General features: G+C 62.2%; 1 protein-coding gene across 1 annotated transcript in view; it reads left to right on the top strand.

Annotated features, from left to right (window-relative positions):
* The window catches only part of HSPG2 (heparan sulfate proteoglycan 2), a 281820-nt gene extending 268693 nt beyond the window's left edge, over positions 1–13127 (top strand). The window contains 14 exon segments of the mRNA XM_075328538.1: positions 2229–2263; positions 2265–2399; positions 2402–2476; positions 2586–2687; positions 2689–2758; positions 2904–3018; positions 6493–6506; positions 7883–7936; positions 8237–8312; positions 8405–8483; positions 9867–9937; positions 10015–10095; positions 10302–10408; positions 12723–13127. Coding sequence (XP_075184653.1) covers positions 2229–2263; positions 2265–2399; positions 2402–2476; positions 2586–2687; positions 2689–2758; positions 2904–3018; positions 6493–6506; positions 7883–7936; positions 8237–8312; positions 8405–8483; positions 9867–9937; positions 10015–10095; positions 10302–10408; positions 12723–12886 — 1178 coding nt within the window. The 3' untranslated portion in view covers positions 12887–13127.
* The last annotated feature ends 7691 nt before the right edge of the window (positions 13128–20818 follow it).

Raw genomic sequence — 20818 nt, 5'->3', positions numbered from 1 at the left:
CTGAGTATATAAACACTGAACCTGCCACCCCCCTCCCCTGCCCCGCAGTCTGCCACTCCTCTCCACCGCCCCCCCCCCCCCGCAGTCTGCCACTCCGCTCCGCCGCCCCCGCAGTCTGCCACTCTGCTCCACCGCCCCCCCCCGCAGTCTGTCACTCTGCTCCACCGCCCCCCCCCGCAGTCTGCCACTCTGCTCCACCGCCCCCCCCCGCAGTCTGCCACTCTGCTCCACCGCCCCCCCCCGCAGTCTGCCACTCTGCTCCACCGCCCCCCCCCCGCAGTCTGCCCCTCTGCTCCACCGCCCCCCCCCCCGCAGTCTGCCACTCTGCTCCACCGCCCCCCCCCGCAGTCTGCCACTCTGCTCCACCGCCCCCCCCCGCAGTCTGCCATCTGCTCCACCGCCCCCCCCCCCGCAGTCTGCCCCTCTGCTCCACCGCCCCCCCCCCCCCGCAGTCTGCCACTCTGCTCCACCGCCCCCCCCCCCGGCAGTCTGCCACTCTGCTCCACCGCCCCCCCCCGCAGTCTGCCACTCTGCTCCACCGCCCCCCCCCCGCAGTCTGCCACTCTGCTCCACCGCCCCCCCCCGCAGTCTGCCACTCTGCTCCACCGCCCCCCCCCAGCAGTCCTGGCCCCTCAGCTCCACCGCCCCCCCCCCCGCAGTCTGCCACTCCACTCCGCCGCCGCCCCCCAGCAGTCTGCCACTCCGCTCAGCCCGCCCCCGCAGTCTGCCACTCTGCTCCGCCGCCCCCCAACCCGCAGTCTGCCACTCCGTTCCGCGGCCTCCCCACACCCCCCCCGCAGGTCTGCCACTCCGCTCCGCCGCCCCCCGCAGTCTGCCACATCGGCTCCGCCGCCCCCCCCCCGCAGTTCCTGCCACTCCGCTCCGCCGCCCCCCGCAGTCTGCCCACTCTGCTCCCACCGCCCCCCCCCCCCCGCAGTCTGCCACTCTGCTCCACACGCCCCCCCTCCCCGCAGTCTGCCACTCTGCTCCACCGCCCCCCCCCCCGCAGTCTGCCACTCTGCTCCACCGCCCCCCCCCGCAGTCTGCCACTCTGCTCCACCACCCCCCCCCCTCAGTCTGCCAACTCTGCTCCACCGCCCCCCCTCCAGTCTGCCACTCCGCTCCGCCCGCCCCCCCCCGCGCAGTCTGCCACTCCGCTCCACCGCCCCCCCCCCGCAGTCTGCACTCTGCTCCACCACCCCCCCCTCAGTCTGCCACTCTGCTCCACCGCCCCCCCTCCAGTCTGCCACTCCGCTCCGCCGCCCCCCCCCCTGCAGTCTGCCACTCCGCTCCACCGCCCCCCCCCGCAGTCTGCCACTCTGCTCCGCCGCCCCCCCCCCGCAGTCTGCCACTCCGTTCCGCCGCCCCCCCCCCGCAGTCTGCCACTCCGCTCCGCCGCCCCCGCAGTCTGCCACTCTGCTCCGCCGCCCCCCCCGCAGTCTGCCACTCCGGTTCCGCCGCCCCCCCCCCCGCAGTCTGCCACTCCGCTTCGCCGCCCCCGCAGTCTGCACTCTGCTCCGCCGTCCCCCCCGCAGTCTGGCCACTCCGCTCCACCGCCCCCGCAGTCTGCCACTCTGCTCTGCCGCCCCCCCCCGCAGTCTGCCACTCCGCTCCGCCGCCCCCGCAGTCTGCCACTCCGCTCCGCCGTCCCCCCCGTAGTCTGCCACTCTGCTCCACCGCCCCCCCCCCCCGCAGTCTGCCACTCCGCTCCGCCGCCCCCCGCAGTCTGCCACTCTGCTCCGCCGCCCCCGCAGTCTGCCACTCTGCTCCGCCGCCCCCCGCAGTCTGCCACTCTGCTCCGCCGTCCCCCCCGCAGTCTGCCACTCTGCTCCGCCGTTCCCCCCCGCAGTCTGCCACTCTGCTCCACCGCTCCCCCCCCGCAGTCTGCCACTCCGCTCCACTGCCCCCCCCCCGCAGTCTGCCACTCCGCTCCACCGCTCCCCCCCCGCAGTCCTGCCACTCTGCTCCGCCGTCCCCCCCGCAGTCTGCCACTCTGCTCCGCCGTCCCCCTCGCAGTCTGCCACTCCGCTCCACTGCCCCCCCGCAGTCTGCCACTCTGCTCCGCCGCCCCCCCCCGCAGTCTGCCACCTCTTCTGTGTAATTCCAGCCTGTAATCACTGAGCCCCGAGGTGCAGCGGCTGGTCCTGGTCACATCTGCCAGCTTCATCTCCCCTCCCAGCACACACATTATATAAGTCTGCAGGCGGTGACCTCCCGTTTCATCACAGGGATGGCAATTCTGCGGAGTGCGGAGCCTGTTTCCCCTGGGACATTGGCACAAAGCTTCTGCGGAGAGAATCCACAAGGACGGCACGCTGCAGGTGGACTCAGCCCCCGCTGTTAAGAGGTCGTCTCCTGGAAAAAGCCTCGGCCTCAACCTGAAGACCCTGATGTACCTGGGGGGGGGGTGGAGCGCTCTGTGAGCCTCCCCTCCGCCATCAACGTCACTCAGCCGTATCAGGGCTGCATTGGAGAAGTGAGTGCACGGGGCACCGGGTAATGCTCTGGGCTGGGGGGTCCGCAGAGAAAAAAGGGGGTCACTGCTCCGGCTTCTTGGTCCTGATGTGTTTTTGTCTTTTTTCCAGGTTTCCATCAATGGCAAGAAAGTGGACGTTTCCTACAGCTTTGTAGAGAGCCACAGTGTGAGTCAGTGCTACGACCGCTCTCCGTGTGACCGCATGCCCTGTCCTGCACGGCGGCCGCTGCGTGCCCACCGGAGAGTCCGAGTACCAGTGCCACTGCCACCATGGCTTCAAAGGTGAGAGCAGGAAGGTCTTCATCTGGGGGGGCCGTATCAGGACAATCGGGGGGCCGCCACCATAACGCGGTCCATACAGCAAAATAACGCTGCAGACGACCCCGCCGCTCAGAAAACCGCAAACAAGAAATGTCTCCCCTTCTAGGTGACCGGTGTGAAGCGCACGAGGACCGCTGCCAAATCCACAACCCCTGCATCAATGGCGGTACCTGCAAGGAGGACCGATGTCACTGCCCGGACGGCTTCTCCGGAACGTACTGGTGAGCGAGGTGAGGCCGCCCCTGCATCACGGGTAGGCACACAGTGTCCGCATGACCCACTGCCCAGGACTGTCTGACTACACGGCAGCAACTGGCAACACCTGCACAGCATCCTCACCCGCTGTACACACGTCCACTTCGCAGTGTCCTCACCCGCTGTACACACGTCCCCCTCGCACCTCGCAGGTGTCCTCACCCGCTGTACACACGTCCACTGTCGCAGTTGGTCCTCACCCGCTGTACACACGTCCACTTCGCAGTGTCCTCACCCGCTGTACACACGTCCCCTCGCACCTCGCAGTGTCCTCACCCGCTGTACACACGTCCCCCTCGCACCTCGCAGTGTCCTCACCCGCTGTACACACGTCCACTCGCAGTGTCCCTCACCCCGCTGTACACACGTCCACGTCGCAGTGTCCTCACCCGCTGTACACACGTCCCCTCGCCCCTCGCAGTGTCCTCACCCGCTGTACACACGTCCCCTCGCCCCTCGCAGTGTCCTCACCCGCTGTACACACGTCCACGTTCGCCCCTCGCAGTGTCCTCACCTGCTGTCCTGCTGTACACACGTCCCCTCGCAGTGTCCCTCACCTGCTGTACACACGTCCACTGGCAGTGTCCTCACCCCGCTGTACACACGTCCACGTCGCTCCTCGTAGTGTCCTCACCCGCTGTACACACGTCCACTCGCAGGTGTCCTCACCCGCTGTACACACGTCCACTCGCAGTATCCTCACCCCGCTGTACACACGTCCACTTGTCGCAGTGTCCTCACCCGCTGTACACACGTCCACGTCGCAGTGTCCTTACCCGCTGTACACACGTCCACTCGCAGTGTCCTCACCCCGCTGTACACACGTCCCCTCACCCCTCGCAGTGTCCGTCCAGCCGCTGTATACACGTCCACGATCGCAGTGTCCTCACCCCGCTGTACACACGTCCACTCGCAGTGTCCTCACCCGCTGTACACACGTCCACTCGCAGTGTCCTCACACGCTGTACACACATCCACTCGCAGTGTCCTCACCCGCTGTACACACGTCCACTCGCTCCTCGCAGTGTCCTCACCCGCTGTACACCACGTCCACTTCGCAGTGTCCCTCACCCGCTGTACACACGTCCACTTGCAGTGTCCTCACCCGCTGTACACACGTCCACTCGCAGTGTCCTCACCCGCTGTACACACGTCCACGTCGCAGTGTCCTCACCCGCTGTACACACGTCCACTCGCAGTGTCCTCACCCGCTGTACACACGTCCCGTCACCCCTCGCAGTGTCCTCACCCGCTGTATACACGTCCACTGGGTCGCAGTGTCCTCACCCGCTGTACACACGTCCACGTCGCAGTGTCCTCACCCGCTGTACACACGTCCACTCGCAGTGTCCTCACCCGCTGTACACACGTCCACTCGCGAGTGTCCTCACCCGCTGTACACACGTCCACCTTCGCAGTGTCCTCACCCGCTGTACACACGTCCACTCGCAGTGTCCTCACCCCGCTGTACACACGTCCACGTCGCAGTGTCCTCACCCGCTGTACACACGTCCACTTGCAGTGTCCTCACCTGCTGTACACACGGTCCACTGTCGCAGTGTCCTCACCCGCTATACACACGTCCACTCGCAGTGTCCTCACCCGCTGTACACACGTCCACTCGCAGTGTCCTCACTCCGCTGTACACACGTCCACGTCGCAGTGTCCTCCCCCCGCTGTCCACACGTCCACTCACCCCTCGCAGTGTCCTCAGCCGCTGTACACACGTCCACTTCGCAGTGTCCTCACCCGCTGTACACACGTCCCCTCACCCCTCGCAGTGGTCCTCAGCCGCTGTACACACGTCCACCTCGCAGTGTCCTCACCCGCTGTACACACGTCCACTCGCAGTGTCCTCACCCGCTGTACACACGTCCCCCTCACCCCTCGCAGTGTCCTCACCCGCTGTATACACGTCCACGTCGCAGTGTCCTCACCCGCTGTACACACGTCCACTCGCAGTGTCCTCACCCGCTGTACACACGTCCACCTTCGCAGTGTCCTCACCCGCTGTACACACGTCCACTCACCCCTCGCAGTGTCCTCAGCCGCTGTACACACGTCCACTTCGCAGTGTCCTCACCCGCTGTACACCACGTCCACGTCGCAGTGTCCTCACCCGCTGTACACACGTCCCCTCACCCCTCGCAGTGTCCTCACCCGCTGTACACACGTCCCCCTCACCCCTCGCAGTGTCCTCACACCGCTGTATACACGTCCACTTCGCAGTGTCCTCACCCGCTGTACACACGTCCACGTTCGCAGTGTCCTCACCCGCTGTACACATGTCCACTCGCAGTGTCCTCACCCGCTGTGCACACGTCCACTCGCAGTGTCCTCACCCGCTGTACACATGTCCACCTCGCAGTGTCCTCACCCGCTGTACACACGTCCACTCGCAGTGTCCTCACCCGCTGTACACACGTCCCCCTCGCTCCTCGTAGTGTCCTCACCCGCTGTACACACGTCCCACTTCGCAGTGTCCTCACCCGCTATACACACGTCCACATCGCAGTGTCCTCACCCGCTGTACACACGGTCCACTTCGCAGTGTCCTCATTCGCTATACACACGTCCACTGTTCGCAGTGTCCTCACCCGTTGTACACACGTCCACTCGCAGTGTCCTCACCCGCTGGTACACACGTCCACTCACTCCCTCGCAGTGTCCTCACCCGCTGTACACACGTCCACTCGCAGTGTCCTCACCCGCTGTACAACACGTCCCCTCACCCCTCGCAGTGTCCTCACCCGCTGTATACACGTCCACTCGCAGTGTCCCTCACCCGCTGTACACACGTCCACTCGCAGTGTCCTCTCACCCGCTGTACACACGTCCACTCGCAGTGTCCTCACCCGCTGTACACACGTCCACTCACCCCTCGCAGTGTCCTCACCCGCTGTACACACTCCACTCGCAGTGTCCTCACCCGCTGTACACACGTCCACTCGCAGTGTCCTCACCCGCTTGTACACACGTCCCCTCACCCCTCGCAGTGTCCTCACCCGCTGTATACACGTCCACTCGCAGTGTCCTCACCCGCGCTGTACACACGTCCACGCGTCGCAGTGTCCTCACACCGCTGTACACACGTCCACTCGCAGTGTCCTCACCCGCTGTACACACGTCCCATCGCTCCACGTAGTGTCCTCACACCCGCTGTACACACGTCCACTCGCAGTGTCCTCACCCGCTGTACACACGTCCACTTCGCAGTGTCCCTCACCCCGCTATACACACGTCCACACGTCGCAGTGTCCTCACCCGTTGTACACACGTCCACTCGCAGTGTCCCTCACCCGCTGTACACACGTCCACTCACCCCTCGCAGTGTCCTCACTCCGCTGTACACACGTCCCACTCGCAAGTGTCCTCACCCGCGTGTACACACGTCCACTTCGCAGTGTCCCTCACCCGCTGTACACACGTCCCACTCGCAGTGTCCTCACCCGCAGTACACACGTCCACTTCGCAGTGTCCTCACCCGCTGTACACACGTCCCCCTCGCCCCTCGCAGTGTCCTCACCCGCTGTACACACGTCCCCTCGCCCCTCGCAGTGTCCTCACCCCGCTGTACACACGTCCACTCGCAGTGTCCTCACCCGCTGTACACACGTCCCCTCGCCCCTCGCAGTGTCCTCACCCGCTGTACACACGTCCCCTCGCCCCTCGCAGTGTCCTCACCCGCTGTACACATGGCCTCTCCACCCATCGCTTCTGTGCTCACCCCCATACTTGCTCCTTCATGCTGTCCTCGCCCCCATACACGCTCCCTCGCCCCTCATACACACTTTCTCACCTGTCACGCTGTCCTCGCCTCCCATACACGCTCCCTTGCCGATCATGCGGTCTTCACCCCCCATACACGCCCCCTCAACCCCCATATACGCCCCCTTGCCCACATATACGCTCCCTCACCCTAGTACACGCTTGCTCGCCTCCATACACGCTCCCTAGCCCATCATGCTGTCCTCGCCCCCATACACGCACCCTCGCCCCCAATACACACTCCCAAGCCCGTCACACTGTCCTCGCCCCCCATACACACTCCCAAGCCCATCACGCTGTCCTCTCCTCCCATACATGCTCCCTCGAGGGGGTCCTCACCGCTCCATACTTGTTCTTTTTGCACTGTCCCTCGCCCCCCATAGTTACTTACTCCCTACACCCATCGCACTGTCCTTGCCCCCCCCATACACGCTCTTCCCTTACCCCCATACACGCTCCCTCGCCCCCCCATACACGCTCCCTCGCCCCCCCGTACACGCTCCCTCGCCCCCCGTACACGCTCTTCCCTCACCCCCATACACGCTCTTCCCTCACCCCCCATACACGCTCCCTCGCCCCCCCATACACGCTCCCTCGCGCCTCCCGTTACGACGCTCCCCTCGCCCCCCCATAACACGCTCCCTCGCCCCCCCATACACGCTCTTCCTCACCCCCATACACGCTCTTTCCTCACCCCCATACACGCTCCCTCGCCCCCCATACACGCTCCCTCGCCCCCCGTACACGCTCCCTCGCCCCCCGTACACGCTCCCTCGCCCCCCGTACACGCTCCCTCGCCCCCCCCCGTACACGCTCCCTCGCCCCCCATACACGCTCTTCCCTCACCCCCCATACACGCTCCTTCCCTCACCCCCATACACGCTCTTCCCTCACCCCCATACACGCTCTTCCCTCACCCCCCATACACGCTCCCTCGCCCCCCATACACGCTCCCTCGCCCCCCATACACGCTCCCTCGCCCCCACACATGGCCTGTTGGGTAGGTAGGAGCTCGGCTTTGCCTGTGTCTCTCTGGTAATCGGCTTATTTGCACTTGTACAGGAGCAGCATCGACAAATCTGGATGACGTCGTGCAGGAAGGGAGTGGGGGGAACGGTATTGTATCCCCAGTTTCTTTTCTTCTCGTCTTTCCTCCATTTCTGGTCCTTCTCTCATTGTCGGCATCGGCTGCCTTGTGCGGTACCGAGGTGTCCGAGTCCTGAGGGCGGAGATGTCAGAATCTGCTTTTCAGGATCCAATCTTTCCATTTCCTGACCTATGATCTGTATCTTGAGTTTTCCCACCCCTTCTACTCGTTGATTGGCTGTGATCCTCTTTCTTTCTCCCTGATTGGTTCAGAGAGGTTCCCGCCACCACTTCAGCCAATGAGATTGTTTGTTTCTGCTTACTCTGCAGACGCTCCGGGGGTGTACGGATCCTTCTTCTCCGGGGACTCTTACATTACTCTCCCAAGACAGACGTTCCCCAGGAGGTAGGGGAGGCTGGTAGTGGGGAGGCTGGGGGCCGGGGGGGGGCGCAGGGTGTGATGACTTTTACATATCTCACATCTGCTGCTTCTTCCAGCCGGCCGGACTCTCCAGAAACCATTGAGCTGGAGCTGCGGACCAGGTCTGAGGACGGTGTGATTCTGTGGCAGGGAATGGTGAGTCCATCAGCCCCGATCTGGGGTCTTCCTGATCTGCGGTCACACTTGTGTGAAGTCATGAGAAAAATCAATGTCACCCCTTATGCATTTCATGGATTAAGAATCAGGATGTAATAAGACAAAAATGTGATCCAAAAAAATCCAACCCATGATGAAGTAATGGAGGATAAGAAGCAGCCGGGGCAGGGAATGGGATGAAAGGCACTAATGGGTCATCAGCAGCTCTATAAGAGCAGACGTTCTGGCAGTTTGCTGGTCTGGAGCAGACAGGAGAGTGATACTACTGTACTATGCCACGAGGAGAGACAGCAGTGACAGGTACTGCCATCAATGTGGGTATCAGGCCGAGTCCAAGCAAACTGGAGTCCATCATTCTACAGAAATCGTTCAAGAAAACTGATATCTTCCCAAGAGTGGACGTCCCCACAAATTCATAGTCACACTGCAATGCTGAGAGAGAATGCAAGAGACCCAAGAGCTGCAGCTCAAACGCTAAAGGCCTCAGCGTGTGAAATGTTCCAGAAGGTCACGACACCACAAATAGAAGAAAACTGGACAAATGGGGTTTGTATATAAGGATGGAAACCTCTTCTCTCTGCACTGGCTATATATATACATATATATAAGTGGCGGTGTATGTATATAGGCATTACAGATCCGTGTAGGGCCATGCAGTATTATGTATATTTTATTGTACATATACTCAGGGATTTGGGCACTTTCTGCCTGGAGTATGATCCTAAGCAAATATTAATGGCTGGTATGTGGAAGCCCGTGGTGATGCGAGTATGATCATCTGCAGGTTTTCTGTATAATTCTACAAGTGTCGGCTCATTCCGGGAGTGTGCCGCCCTGGGAGTGCGCCGCCCCGAAAATATGCCGCTCTGGGTGTGTGCGCTGCTCCGGGAGTGTGCCACTTGGGAGTTTGCCACTCTGGTTGCACGCCACCCCGGGAGTGTGCTGCCCCAGGAGGTGTGCCGCTCTGGGTGTGTTCCTCCGCGGGAGTGTGCCGCCCCCGGAAATGTGTCTCCCCGGGAGTGTGCTGCCTCAAAAATGTGCTGCTCTGGGTGTGTGCCACTTGGGAGTGTGCCGCCATGGGAGTGCGCCACTTTGGTGTTTGCCGCTCGGGTTGTACGCCACCCCGGGAGGTGTGCTGCCCCAGGAGGTGTGCCCCCTCTGGGTGTGTGCCTCCTCGGGAATGTGCCGCCCCGAAAATGTGCCGCTCTGGGTGTGTGCCTCCTCGGGAATGTGCCGCCCCGAAAATGTGCCGCCCCGGGTGTGGGCCTCCTCGGGAGTGTGCCGCCCCGGTTGCATGTCGCCCCGGGAGTGTGCCGCCCTCTGTGCTTGACAGATGCTCATCATTACTTGTTTCTATGATAGGAGGAGAAAGAAGGAGGCAGAGAGAGGGATTTCATCAGCCTGGGACTGCGGCGCGGACACCTGGTGTTCAGGTGAGAGGGACGGCCGTCTGCACCGTCTGCATCTGGTGTCTTCTCGTTGCTCCAACCTTCCCTTTCACCCTTCACAGATACCAGCTGGGCAGCGGCGAGGCCAATATGACCACCGAGGACCCCATCAATGACGGAGAATGGCACAAGATCACTGCCACCCCGGTGAGACGAGGCATCACAGACCAGTCCCATGGTTCCCCTTGTGCTCGTGTCCGCACTGATCACATAAGGCGTCTTTACTGTGATTTACTACATGACGCAAAAGAAAGCCTTATGTGAATGCAGCGCGGCCCGCCGTGGATAGATGGAGATGACCCGGCACAGACTGTGGACATGGGGTCCCATTAATAACGTTTTTTCTCGGCAGGGAGGGGCGGTCTGGCTCAGTCTACATTGATGGAGAGGAAGTGATGACTGGACACTCGCCGGGCACAAATGTAATGGTGGACACGAAAAGCAAAATATACGTGGGTAAGTGAGACCCTCTGCAACCCCTGTGGGATAACTCAGCTGCCGCATCTCCACAGTAAACGCGCGGTGTGCTGCCCGCGTCCTGGACCATCCTCCACTGACCGGCTGCTCCACGCGTTTCTCTGCTGAGATATGTGATCTCCCTGTAAATCCTAACCCACTGATTGGCCAAGTTATCTAGGTCTTCCAGTGGCCGTTGAGCGTCTGGCGGGGCCTCTGTGTGACCGTTGAGCGTCTGGCGGGCCTCTGTGTGGCCGTTGAGCGTCTGGCGGGGCCTCTGTGTGGCCGTTGAGCGTCTGGCGGGGGCCTCTGTGTGGCCGTTGAGCGTCTGGCGGGGGCCTCTGTGTGGCCGTTGAGCATCTGGCAGGGCCTTCCTGCGGCCGTTGAGCGTCTGGCAGGCCTCTGAGCGGCCATTGAGCGTATGGTGGGGCCTATTTTCGGTTGTTGAGCGTCTGGCGGGGCCTCTGTGCGGCCGTTTGAGCGTCTGGAGGGGCCTCTGTGCAGCCGTTGAGCGTCTGGCGGGGCCTCTGTGCGGCCGTTGAGCGTCTGGCGGGGCCTCTGTGCGGCCGTTGAGCGTCTGGCGGGGCCTCTGTGCGGCCGTTGAGCGTCTGGCGGGGCCTCTGTGCGGCCGTTGAGCGTCTGGGCGGGGGCCTGTGTGCGGCCGTTGAGCGTCTGGCGGAGCCTCTGTGCGGGCGGCCGTTGAGCGTCTGGCGGGGGCCTCTGTGCGGCCGTTGAGCGTCTGGCGGGGCCTCTGTGCGGCCGTTGAGCGTCTGGCGGGGCCTCTGTGCGGCCGTTGAGCGTCTGGCGGGGGCCTGTGTGCGGCCGTTGAGCGTCTGGCGGAGCCTCTGTGCGGGCGCGGCCGTTGAGCGTCTCTGGCGGGGCCTCTGTGCGGCCGTTGAGCGTCTGGCGGGGCCTCTGTGCGGCCGTGTGAGCGTCTGGCGGGGCCTCCTGTGCGGCCGTTGAGCGTCTGGCGGGGCCTCTGTGCGGCCGTTGAGCGTCTGGCGGGGCCTCTGTGCGGCCGTTGAGCGTTCTGGCGGAGCCTCTGTGCGGGCGGCCGTTGAGCGTCTGGCGGAGCCTCTGTTCGGGGCGGCCGTTGAGCGTTCTGGCGGGGCCAATGTGCGGCCGTTGAGCGTCTTGGCGGGGCCTCTGTGCGGCCGTTGAGCGTTCTGGCGGGGCCTCTGTGCGGCCGTTGAGCGTTCTGGCGGGGCCTCTGTGCGGCCGTTGAGCGTCTGGCGGGGCCTCTGTGCGGCCGTTGAGCGTCTGGCGGGGCCTCTGTGCGGCCGTTGAGCGTCTGGCGGGGCCTCTGTGCGGCCGTTGAGCGTCTGGCGGGGCCTCTGTTGCGGCCGTTTGAGCGTCTGGCGGGCCTCTGTGCGGCCGTTGAGCGTCTGGCGGGGCCTCTGTGCGGCCGTTGAGCGTCTGGCGGGGCCTCTGTGCGGCCGTTGAGCGTCTGGCGTGGGCCTCTGTGCGGCCGTTTGAGCGTCTGGCGGGGCCTCTGTGCGGCCGTTGAGCGTCTGGCGGGGCCTCTGTGCGGCCGTTGAGCATCTGGCGGGGCCTCTGTGCGGCCGTTTGAGCGTCTGGCGGGGCCTCTGTGCGGCCGTTGAGCGTCTCTGGCGGGGCCTCTGTGCGGCCGTTGGGCCTCTCTGCGGTCGTTAAGCGTCTGGCGGGGCCTTTCTGCAGCCGCTGAGTGTCTGGCGGGGCCTCTCCGGTGATCACTGACTGACTGTGTCTGGCGGGGCCTCTCCGGTGATCACTGACTGTCTGGCGAGGCCTCTCCGGTGATCACTGTCTGGCGGGGCCTCTCCGGTGATCACTGACTGTCTGGCAGGGCCTCTCCGGTGATCACTGACTGTCTGGCGGGGCCTCTCCGGTGATCACTGATTGTCTGGCGGGGCCTCTCCGGTGATCACTGACTGTCTGGCGGGGCCTCTCCGGTGATCACTGACTGTCTGGCGGGGCCTCTCCGGTGATCACTGACTGTCTGGCGGGGCCTCTCCGGTGATCACTGACTGTCTGGCGGGGCCTCTCCGGTGATCACTGACTGTCTGGCGGGGCCTCTCCGGTGATCACTGACTGTCTGGCGGGGCCTCTCCGGTGATCACTGTCTGGCGGGGCCTCTCCGGTGATCACTGACTGTCTGGCGGGGGCCTCTCCGGTGATCACTGACTGTCTGGCGGGGCCTCTCCGGTGATCACTGACTGTCTGGCGGGGCCTCTCCGGTGATCACTGTCTGGCGGGGCCTCTCCGGTGATCACTGTCTGGCGGGGCTTCTTCGGTGACCCCCGGCCCATTTCCTGACATCTCTCCCTGCTTCCAGGTGGCGCCCCCAATGTGAAGCTGATGACAGGAGGAAAGTTCTCCACTGGTATCACTGGATGCATCAAAAACTTGGTCCTGCTTAGTGCCCAGCCATCTCGCCAGCCCATCGACCTGAAGCACCAAGCAGAGGCGGCGCACAACACCAGAGAGTGCCCCTCCTAGGTGGGGGCCCCCGAGAGCCAAAACTGGGGCACACAAGAGACTATTGAGAAACCCAGAGAGGACAGAGTCGGAGGAGTCTGAGTATACACGGTGCTTCTGCTGCTACCAATCCCAGAGGTGGCGCCGGCGGAGGATCGCGCCGCTCTCTATTACTACACCCATCTCTCTCTTTTTAATTATTTTTTTAATGTCTTCGGATTTACGTGTTTTTCTGCCGGATGAAGGAAATTTCTACGTATTGGACAGATGTATGTTTTTTTAAAAAAAGAATCCCCTAACCAAAAAAGCAACTAACAATCCCGATGTGACGTCTGATGATACCGCTCCGCCCGTCCCCCCGGCGCAGGAGGCGGCTGCCGACCCTGAAATAGCATCTCAGCCACGTGGGCGGCTCGTACAGCTGATCACGCGGGCGGCTCGTACGTCATCACACCACGCGGGCGGCTCGTACAGCTGATCACGGGGGCGGCTCGTACAGCTGATCACGGGGGCGGCTCGTACAGCTGATCACGCGGGCGGCTCATACATCACGCGAGTGGCTCGTACAGCTGATCACGCGGGCGGCTCATACATCACGCGGGCGGCTCGTACAGCTGATCACGCGGGTGGCTCGTACAGCTGATCACGCGGGTGGCTCATACATCACATCACGCGGGCGGCTCGTACGTCATCACACCACGCGGGTGGCTCATACATCACATCACGCGGGGGCCTCGTACATCACATCACGTGGGCGGCTCGTACGTCGTCACATCACGCGGGCGGCTCGTACGTCGTCACATCACGCGGGCGGCTCGTACATCACATCACGCGGGCGGCTCATACATCACATCACGCGGGCGGCTCATACATCACATCACACGGGCGGCTTGTACATCACATCACGTGGGCGGCTCGTACAGCTGACCACGTGGGCGGCTCGTACGTCATCACACCACGCGGGCGGCTCGTACGTCATCACACCACGCAGGCGGCTCGTACGTCATCACACCACGCGGGCGGCTCATACATCACATCACGCGGGCGGCTCGTACGTCATCACACCACGCGGGCGGCTCGTACGTCATCACACCACGCGGGCGGCTCGTACGTCATCACACTACGCGGACGGCTCATACATCACATCACGCGGACGGCTCATACATCACATCACACGGGCGGCTCATACATCACATCACACGGGCGGCTCGTACATCACATCACGTGGGCGGCTCGTACATCACATCACACGGGCGGCTCATACATCACATCACACGGGCGGCTCGTACATCACATCACGCGGACGGCTCATACATCACATCACGCGGACGGCTCATACATCACATCACACGGGCGGCTCATACATCACATCACACGGGCGGCTCGTACATCACATCACGCGGGTGGCTCGTACATCGTCACATCACACGGGCGGCTCGTACATCACATCACGCGGGTGGCTCGTACATCGTCACATCACGCGGACGGCTCATACATCACATCACGCGGACGGCTCATACATCACATCACGCGGGCGGCTCATACATCACATCACACGGGCGGCTCGTACATCACATCACGCGGGTGGCTCGTACATCGTCACATCACACGGGCGGCTCATACATCACATCACACGGGCGGCTCGTACATCACATCACGCGGACGGCTCATACATCACATCACGCGGACGGCTCATACATCACATCACACGGGCGGCTCATACATCACATCACACGGGCGGCTCGTACATCACATCACGCGGGTGGCTCGTACATCGTCACATCACACGGGCGGCTCATACATCACATCACCGGGCGGCTCGTACATCACATCACGCGGACGGCTCATACATCACATCACGCGGACGGCTCGTACATCACATCACGCGGACGGCTCGTACATCACATCACGCGGGCGGCTCGTACATCACATCACGCGGGCGGCTCGTACATCACATCACACGGGCGGCTCGTACATCACATCACGTGGGCGGCTCGTACATCACATCACGCGGGCGGCTCGTACAGCTGATCACGCGGGCGGCTCATACATCACACCACGCGGGCGGCTCGTACGTCATCACATCACGCGGGCGGCTCGTACAGCTGACCACGCGGGCGGCTCGTACGTCATCACACCACATGGGCAGCTCATCCCGCGAGGCCTCAGTCTGGTCCATGTAGTTATAGGTCGCGGGGTCAGGTTATTACAAATCCCCGTCTCTCCTGGGGTCCTCCTTTGTGCTCGTCACTTGTCTGCTAGGAAGGTGCGGGACGTTAAGGTCCACGGTTTCCAAGCAAATATTCCTCTTCTCCCATTTCTGGGGGTTTCTCTTAATATCCGGAGAAGAGGCAGAACATGGTGCAGTATCCCACAGTCGCCCCCTCCATGTACCAGACCTGGCTCCTGGAGGGGTACTGAGTCGTGTTGCCCTGCGGGACATGGTGGGCACCAGTCCTGTCCCACCCCGGAGGCGTTGTGTGCCGGTTATCTGGGTCCCTGCTCGCTGAATGGATGGGGATAGGTTGTACAGCCCCAGTGATAAACGACACTCGTACGTCAGCCCCCGGGGTCTGACAGCATGAGACCACCCACACCGGTCTCCACCTGCAAGCATCAGAGCGAGCAGCCGAGCTGTACAGCACCTCCATGTGCTGCGGCACTGGTGCTATCGGGGGCTGTACTGCTCGGGGGCGTCACATCGTACTGTTACATCACAACTAACCAATAAACACATTTTGGAACATGGTGTCATGTCTGCGCTCCGCCCAAATCAGGAAAGGAAAGTTTACATATTTCTGCTAAAAAAAAAAAAATTACAATGTACATGAAGAGAATAAATATTGGGACCATTAGCATCTTCTGAGAGGTGGGGGGCAATGGGTGAGAACGTCTGGGGGGCAGCAGCAACGTCCGGGAGGCAGGGGCCCAGCGGGTGAGAACGTCCGAGGGGCAGCAGCAGCGTCTGGGAGGTGGGGGCCCAGCGGGTGAGAACGTCCAGGAGGCAGGGGGGAAGCAGCAGCGTCTGGGAGGTGGGGGCCCAGCGGAGTGAGAACGTCCAGGAGGCAGGGGGGAAGCAAGCAGCGTCTGGGAGGTGGGGGCCCAGCGGTGTGAGAACGTCCGGAAAGGCGGTGGGCAGTGACGGCATCCAAGAGGTGGAGGCAGATACGGCACCCAAGAGGTGGGGACAGCGACAGCATCCGGGAGGCAGGGGGCAGTGATGGCAGCCAAGAGGTGGGGGCAGCAGGTGAGAACGTCTGGGAGGTGGGGGCAGTAGCAGCGTCCGGGAGTCATTGGCCCAGGGGGTGAAAACGTCCAGGAGGTGGGGGCAGCAGGTGAGAACGTCCGGGAGGTGGGGGGTAGCAGCAAGCAGCGTCCAGGAGTCTTTGGCCCAGTGAGTGAGAACGTCCAGGGAGGGGTAGTGAACTGTGTCCAAGAGGTGGGGGCAGCAACAGAATCCGGGAGGTGAGAATGGCCAGGAGGTAAGGGGCAGCGGCCAGCATGTGGGGGTTAGTGATGGCGTCCTTGAGTCAGGGGCCCAGAGGATGAGAACGTCCGGGAGGCAGAGGGCATTGTTGGCATCTGGGAGTGGGGGGGCAGCATCGGCGTCCAGGAGGTGGGTGCAGCCACAGCGTACGGGGGACAGCGTTTGAGCCTGGAAGGCACGGAGCTGCGTCCAGGAGGCGAGGTGCAGCCACAGCGTGCGGGGGGGCAGTGAAAGAGTCTGGAAGACAGTACTGTGTCCCGGTCACAGGTGCAGCGGCTGCCCTCTGATCTATGCCCAGAGTGACGCGGTGTCCCTGGGGGTGAGGGTCACACCGGCACGGCAGGGGTTGTGTCATGAGGGGTAACTTTACTAGATCGTATCTTGTCCTGTAAGACGCAGCTCCGGGTGCAGAGGTGACAGGAGGCGCAGAAGGAGTTGCAGCAGGGGATGAATCTGCAGACGCCAACTCTCCAGATGAACCAACCCGGAGACCAGCAACACCAGAATAAGAGGGCGACGCCTAGCACGAAGCCCAGGATGACGTACAGGTAGAGGAAGGAGGCGTAGGATCTCCGCTCTGCAAGACAGAAGTGCACATCAGCGGCCACAATCACCCTCACACAACAAGGTATAGCAATGGTGGGGGCCCTGGAACGCAGCATGCATGACGGGAGAGGTCAGATTATAGGGGGCCTCCAATCTACCGCACACAAGTCACATGAGAACCAAGGAAGAGTCTGCATCCAACTGACAGGGGATCGGAGTGTGGGGGAGTACGGGTCTTGTGGTCCCAGGGAGGCCTGTAAGGGACGACTGTAGTGTTGGGAGGTGACGAGTGTAATGTCATGGGGGGGGGGTCTGTCCTTGTGGTCCTGTAGTTTGTGCGGGTGACTGTTCTTCTGGACTCGGGAATGCCTGTAGTGGCGGCGGGGGGGTGGCTCTTGTGGTCTTGGAGACACCTGTAGTGTAGGGGGTACAGTTCTTGTAGGCTCAGGGACGCCTGTAGTGCCGGAGGGGGGGGCATTGTCCGTCCTTGTGGGCCCAGGGACACACGTAATGTGTGTGGGGCTACGGTCCTTGTGGTCTCGGGGACGTCCATAGTGCGTGGAAGGTGACTGTTCTTGTGGTCCTGGGGACGCCTGTAGTTTAGGGGGGCTGGGCACAGTGTGTGTCAGGGATTATTGTCCTTGTATTCCCAAGGATGGCCCGTAGGGTGTGGGGGTGACGGTTCTTGTGGTCCCGGGGACGCCTATAGTGTCGGAGGGAGGGGTTACGGTTCTTCTCGTCCTGGGTCGCCTGTAGTGTTGGGGGGTGACTGTTCTTCTGGTCCTGGAGAGGTCCATAGTTTGTGGGGGGTGACTATCATATGTGGCTCCTCAGTCAGTGTTGGGTACCTAAGCTGGTGCTGTGTGGTCGGACGCCCTGGAGCGAGAGGCGTCTGGTCGGGCTTCATTCCTGCAGGTGAGATTTCCCGCTGGCAGGGCTGGTACAGGAGCAGCACCGGGGGCGGCAGCTTCAGCCGGGTCCTGGTGCCAATGATTCCTACCAGACATGAGCACACACATGAGGAACACTGGGGGGGGGTCCAATCTGCTAATGGGGGACTTTTTCTCTCCCTGAGACCCCCGCAGGTTAGACCCAGGCGCCCTCCCTGATCCCTACATCGGGCACTCACCTTGGCTGTCCATGAGGACGCAGTTGGCCGGGGGGCCACTGGCCTGGTCGCTGCCATCACCCGCAGTTATCGATGTTCTGGGGGTCGCACACCAGGCTGGAGGGGACACATTTACCATTATGACAGGAGAAGTACGGCTCTGACCGGCACTCGGAGGCGTTGAAGCCTGGAAAACACCAAGACGTAGCAATGGCGGCCGCCATGTTCCCGACACAAAGCAAGAAATCCAAATGTAACCGAGGTGGGACGGACGGCACTCACCGACACGGAACGAGGTGAAGTCCCCCACAAAAGTCCACTCTGGGCTGCTGCCCGCGGGTCACCAGGCGCAGGGTCAGGTACCGTCCCGTGGACAGGACTGGTCTGGGGATTGTTTTGCCACAAAGAGGAAAGCCCAGCGGTTCTGCGTGAGGGTCTCGGCCATCATAGAACTGGACATAGGAGCCAGCATTACAGGGGTCAGTGTAGACTCCAGGGGGCCGGATGGTGTCCTGGGAGGGTGAAGCACGGTCACTACCATTCTCCCCTGGTCCAGACATCTGACTATTGGACATCCGCAGGAGACTGTACACCAGGAAGAAGCGGAACTGGAACTGGAGCTTGTCCTTCATGGCCGCCGCTTGCATGGTCAAGTGACAGTCGGTGCCCATAGACACAAAGTAATACTTCCGGGAGTCGCTGTGTGAGTGGACGATCATCCCGTCTCCCCCGACGGTCTGTCCACAGAAGTCCACCATGCTGACTGCAGAGAGCAGAGGACACGGCACCGTTATTACACGTAATGACAGGCGGGGGGTGCCGGAGCCGCCAACCAAGAAGGACAAACAAGGACAACCACCCGTCGCCTCCCGTCTCCCCCGACGGTCTGTCCACAGAAGTCCACCATGCTGACTGCAGAGAGCAGAGGACACGGCACCGTTATTACACGTTATGACAGGCGGGGGGTGCCGGAGCCACCAACCAAGAAGGACAAACAAGGACAACCACCCATCGCCTCCCGTCTCCCCCGACGGTCTGTCCACAGAAGTCCACCATGCTGACTGCAGAGAGCAGAGGACACGGCACCGTTATTACACGTCATGACAGGCGGGGGGTGCCGGAGCCGCCAACCAAGAAGGACAAACAAGGACAACCACCCGTCGCCTCCATTCTCCCCCGACGGTCTGTCCACAGAAGTCCACCATGCTGACTGCAGAGAGCAGAGGACACGGCACCGTTATTACACGTAATGACAGGCGGGGGTGCCGGAGCCGCCAACCAAGAAGGACAAACAAGGACAACCACCCGTCGCCTCCATTCTCCCCCGACGGTCTGTCCACAGAAGTCCACCATGCTGACTGCAGAGAGCAGAGGACACGGCACCGTTATTACACGTAATGACAGGCGGGGGGTGCCGGAGCCGCCAACCAAGAAGGACAAACAAGGACAACCACCCGTCGCCTCCATTCTCCCCCGACGGTCTGTCCACAGAAGTCCACCATGCTGACTGCAGAGAGCAGAGGACACGGCACCGTTATTACACGTAATGACAGGCGGGGGGTGCCGGAGCCGCCAACCAAGAAGGACAAACAAGGACAACCACCTGTCGCCTCCATTCTCCCCCGACGGTCTGTCCACAGAAGTCCACCATGCTGACTGCAGAGAGCAGAGGACACGGCACCGTTATTACACGTAATGACAGGCGGGGGGTGCCGGAGCCGCCAACCAAGAAGGACAACCACCTGTCGCCTCCATTCTCCCCCCGACGGTCTGTCCACAGAAGTCCACCATGCTGACTGCAGAGAGCAGAGGACACGGCACCGTTATTACACGTCATGACAGGCGGGGGGTGCCGGAGCCGCCAACCAAGAAGGACAACAAGGACAACCACCTGTCGCTTCCATTCTCCCCCGACGGTCTGTCCACAGAAGTCCACCATGCTGACTGCAGAGAGCAGAGGACACGGCACCGTTATTACACGTAATGACAGGCGGGGGGTGCCGGAGCCACCAACCAAGAAGGACAAACAAGGACAACCACCTGTCGCCTCCATTCTCCCCCGACGGTCTGTCCACAGAAGTCCACCATGCTGACTGCAGAGAGCAGAGGACACGGCACCGTTATTACACGTAATGACAGGCGGGGGGTGCCGGAGCCGCCAACCAAGAAGGACAACCACCTGTCGCCTCCATTCTCCCCCGACGGTCTGTCCACAGAAGTCCACCATGCTGACTGCAGAGAGCAGAGGACTCGGCACCGTTATTACACGTAATGACAGGCGGGGGGTGCCGGAGCCGCCAACCAAGAAGGACAACCACCTGTCGCCTCCATTCTCCCCCGACGGTCTGTCCACAGAAGTCCACCATGCTGACTGCAGAGAGCAGAGGACACGGCACAGTTATTACACGTCATGACAGGCGGGGGTGCCGGAGCCGCCAACCAAGAAGGACAAACAAGGACAACCACCTGTCGCCTCCATTCTCCCCCGACGGTCTGTCCACAGAAGTCACCATGCTGACTGCAGAGAGCAGAGGACACGGCACCGTTATTACACGTAATGACAGGCGGGGGGTGCCGGAGCCGCCAACCAAGAAGGACAAACAAGGACAACCACCTGTCGCCTCCATTCTCCGCCGGCGGTTCCTGCTTTTACCGCGCGTTCTCTGACTGCAAGTTGTCCTTATCGTTCATGACCCAAGTTGTTTTGGGTCATGCAGTCAAATTTAAGGTGAAGGCATGGCGCTGTATGTACAACCTGCACCGCCACAACTGAGTACTCCGACACTGCTGTATGTACAACCTGCACCGCCAC

Source organism: Anomaloglossus baeobatrachus, chromosome 11, assembly GCF_048569485.1.
Source record: "Anomaloglossus baeobatrachus isolate aAnoBae1 chromosome 11, aAnoBae1.hap1, whole genome shotgun sequence".
NCBI classification, from domain to species: domain Eukaryota; kingdom Metazoa; phylum Chordata; class Amphibia; order Anura; family Aromobatidae; genus Anomaloglossus; species Anomaloglossus baeobatrachus.
Note: the sequence above shows the minus strand (reverse complement) of the source record. Positions and strands in the feature narration are given on the sequence as shown.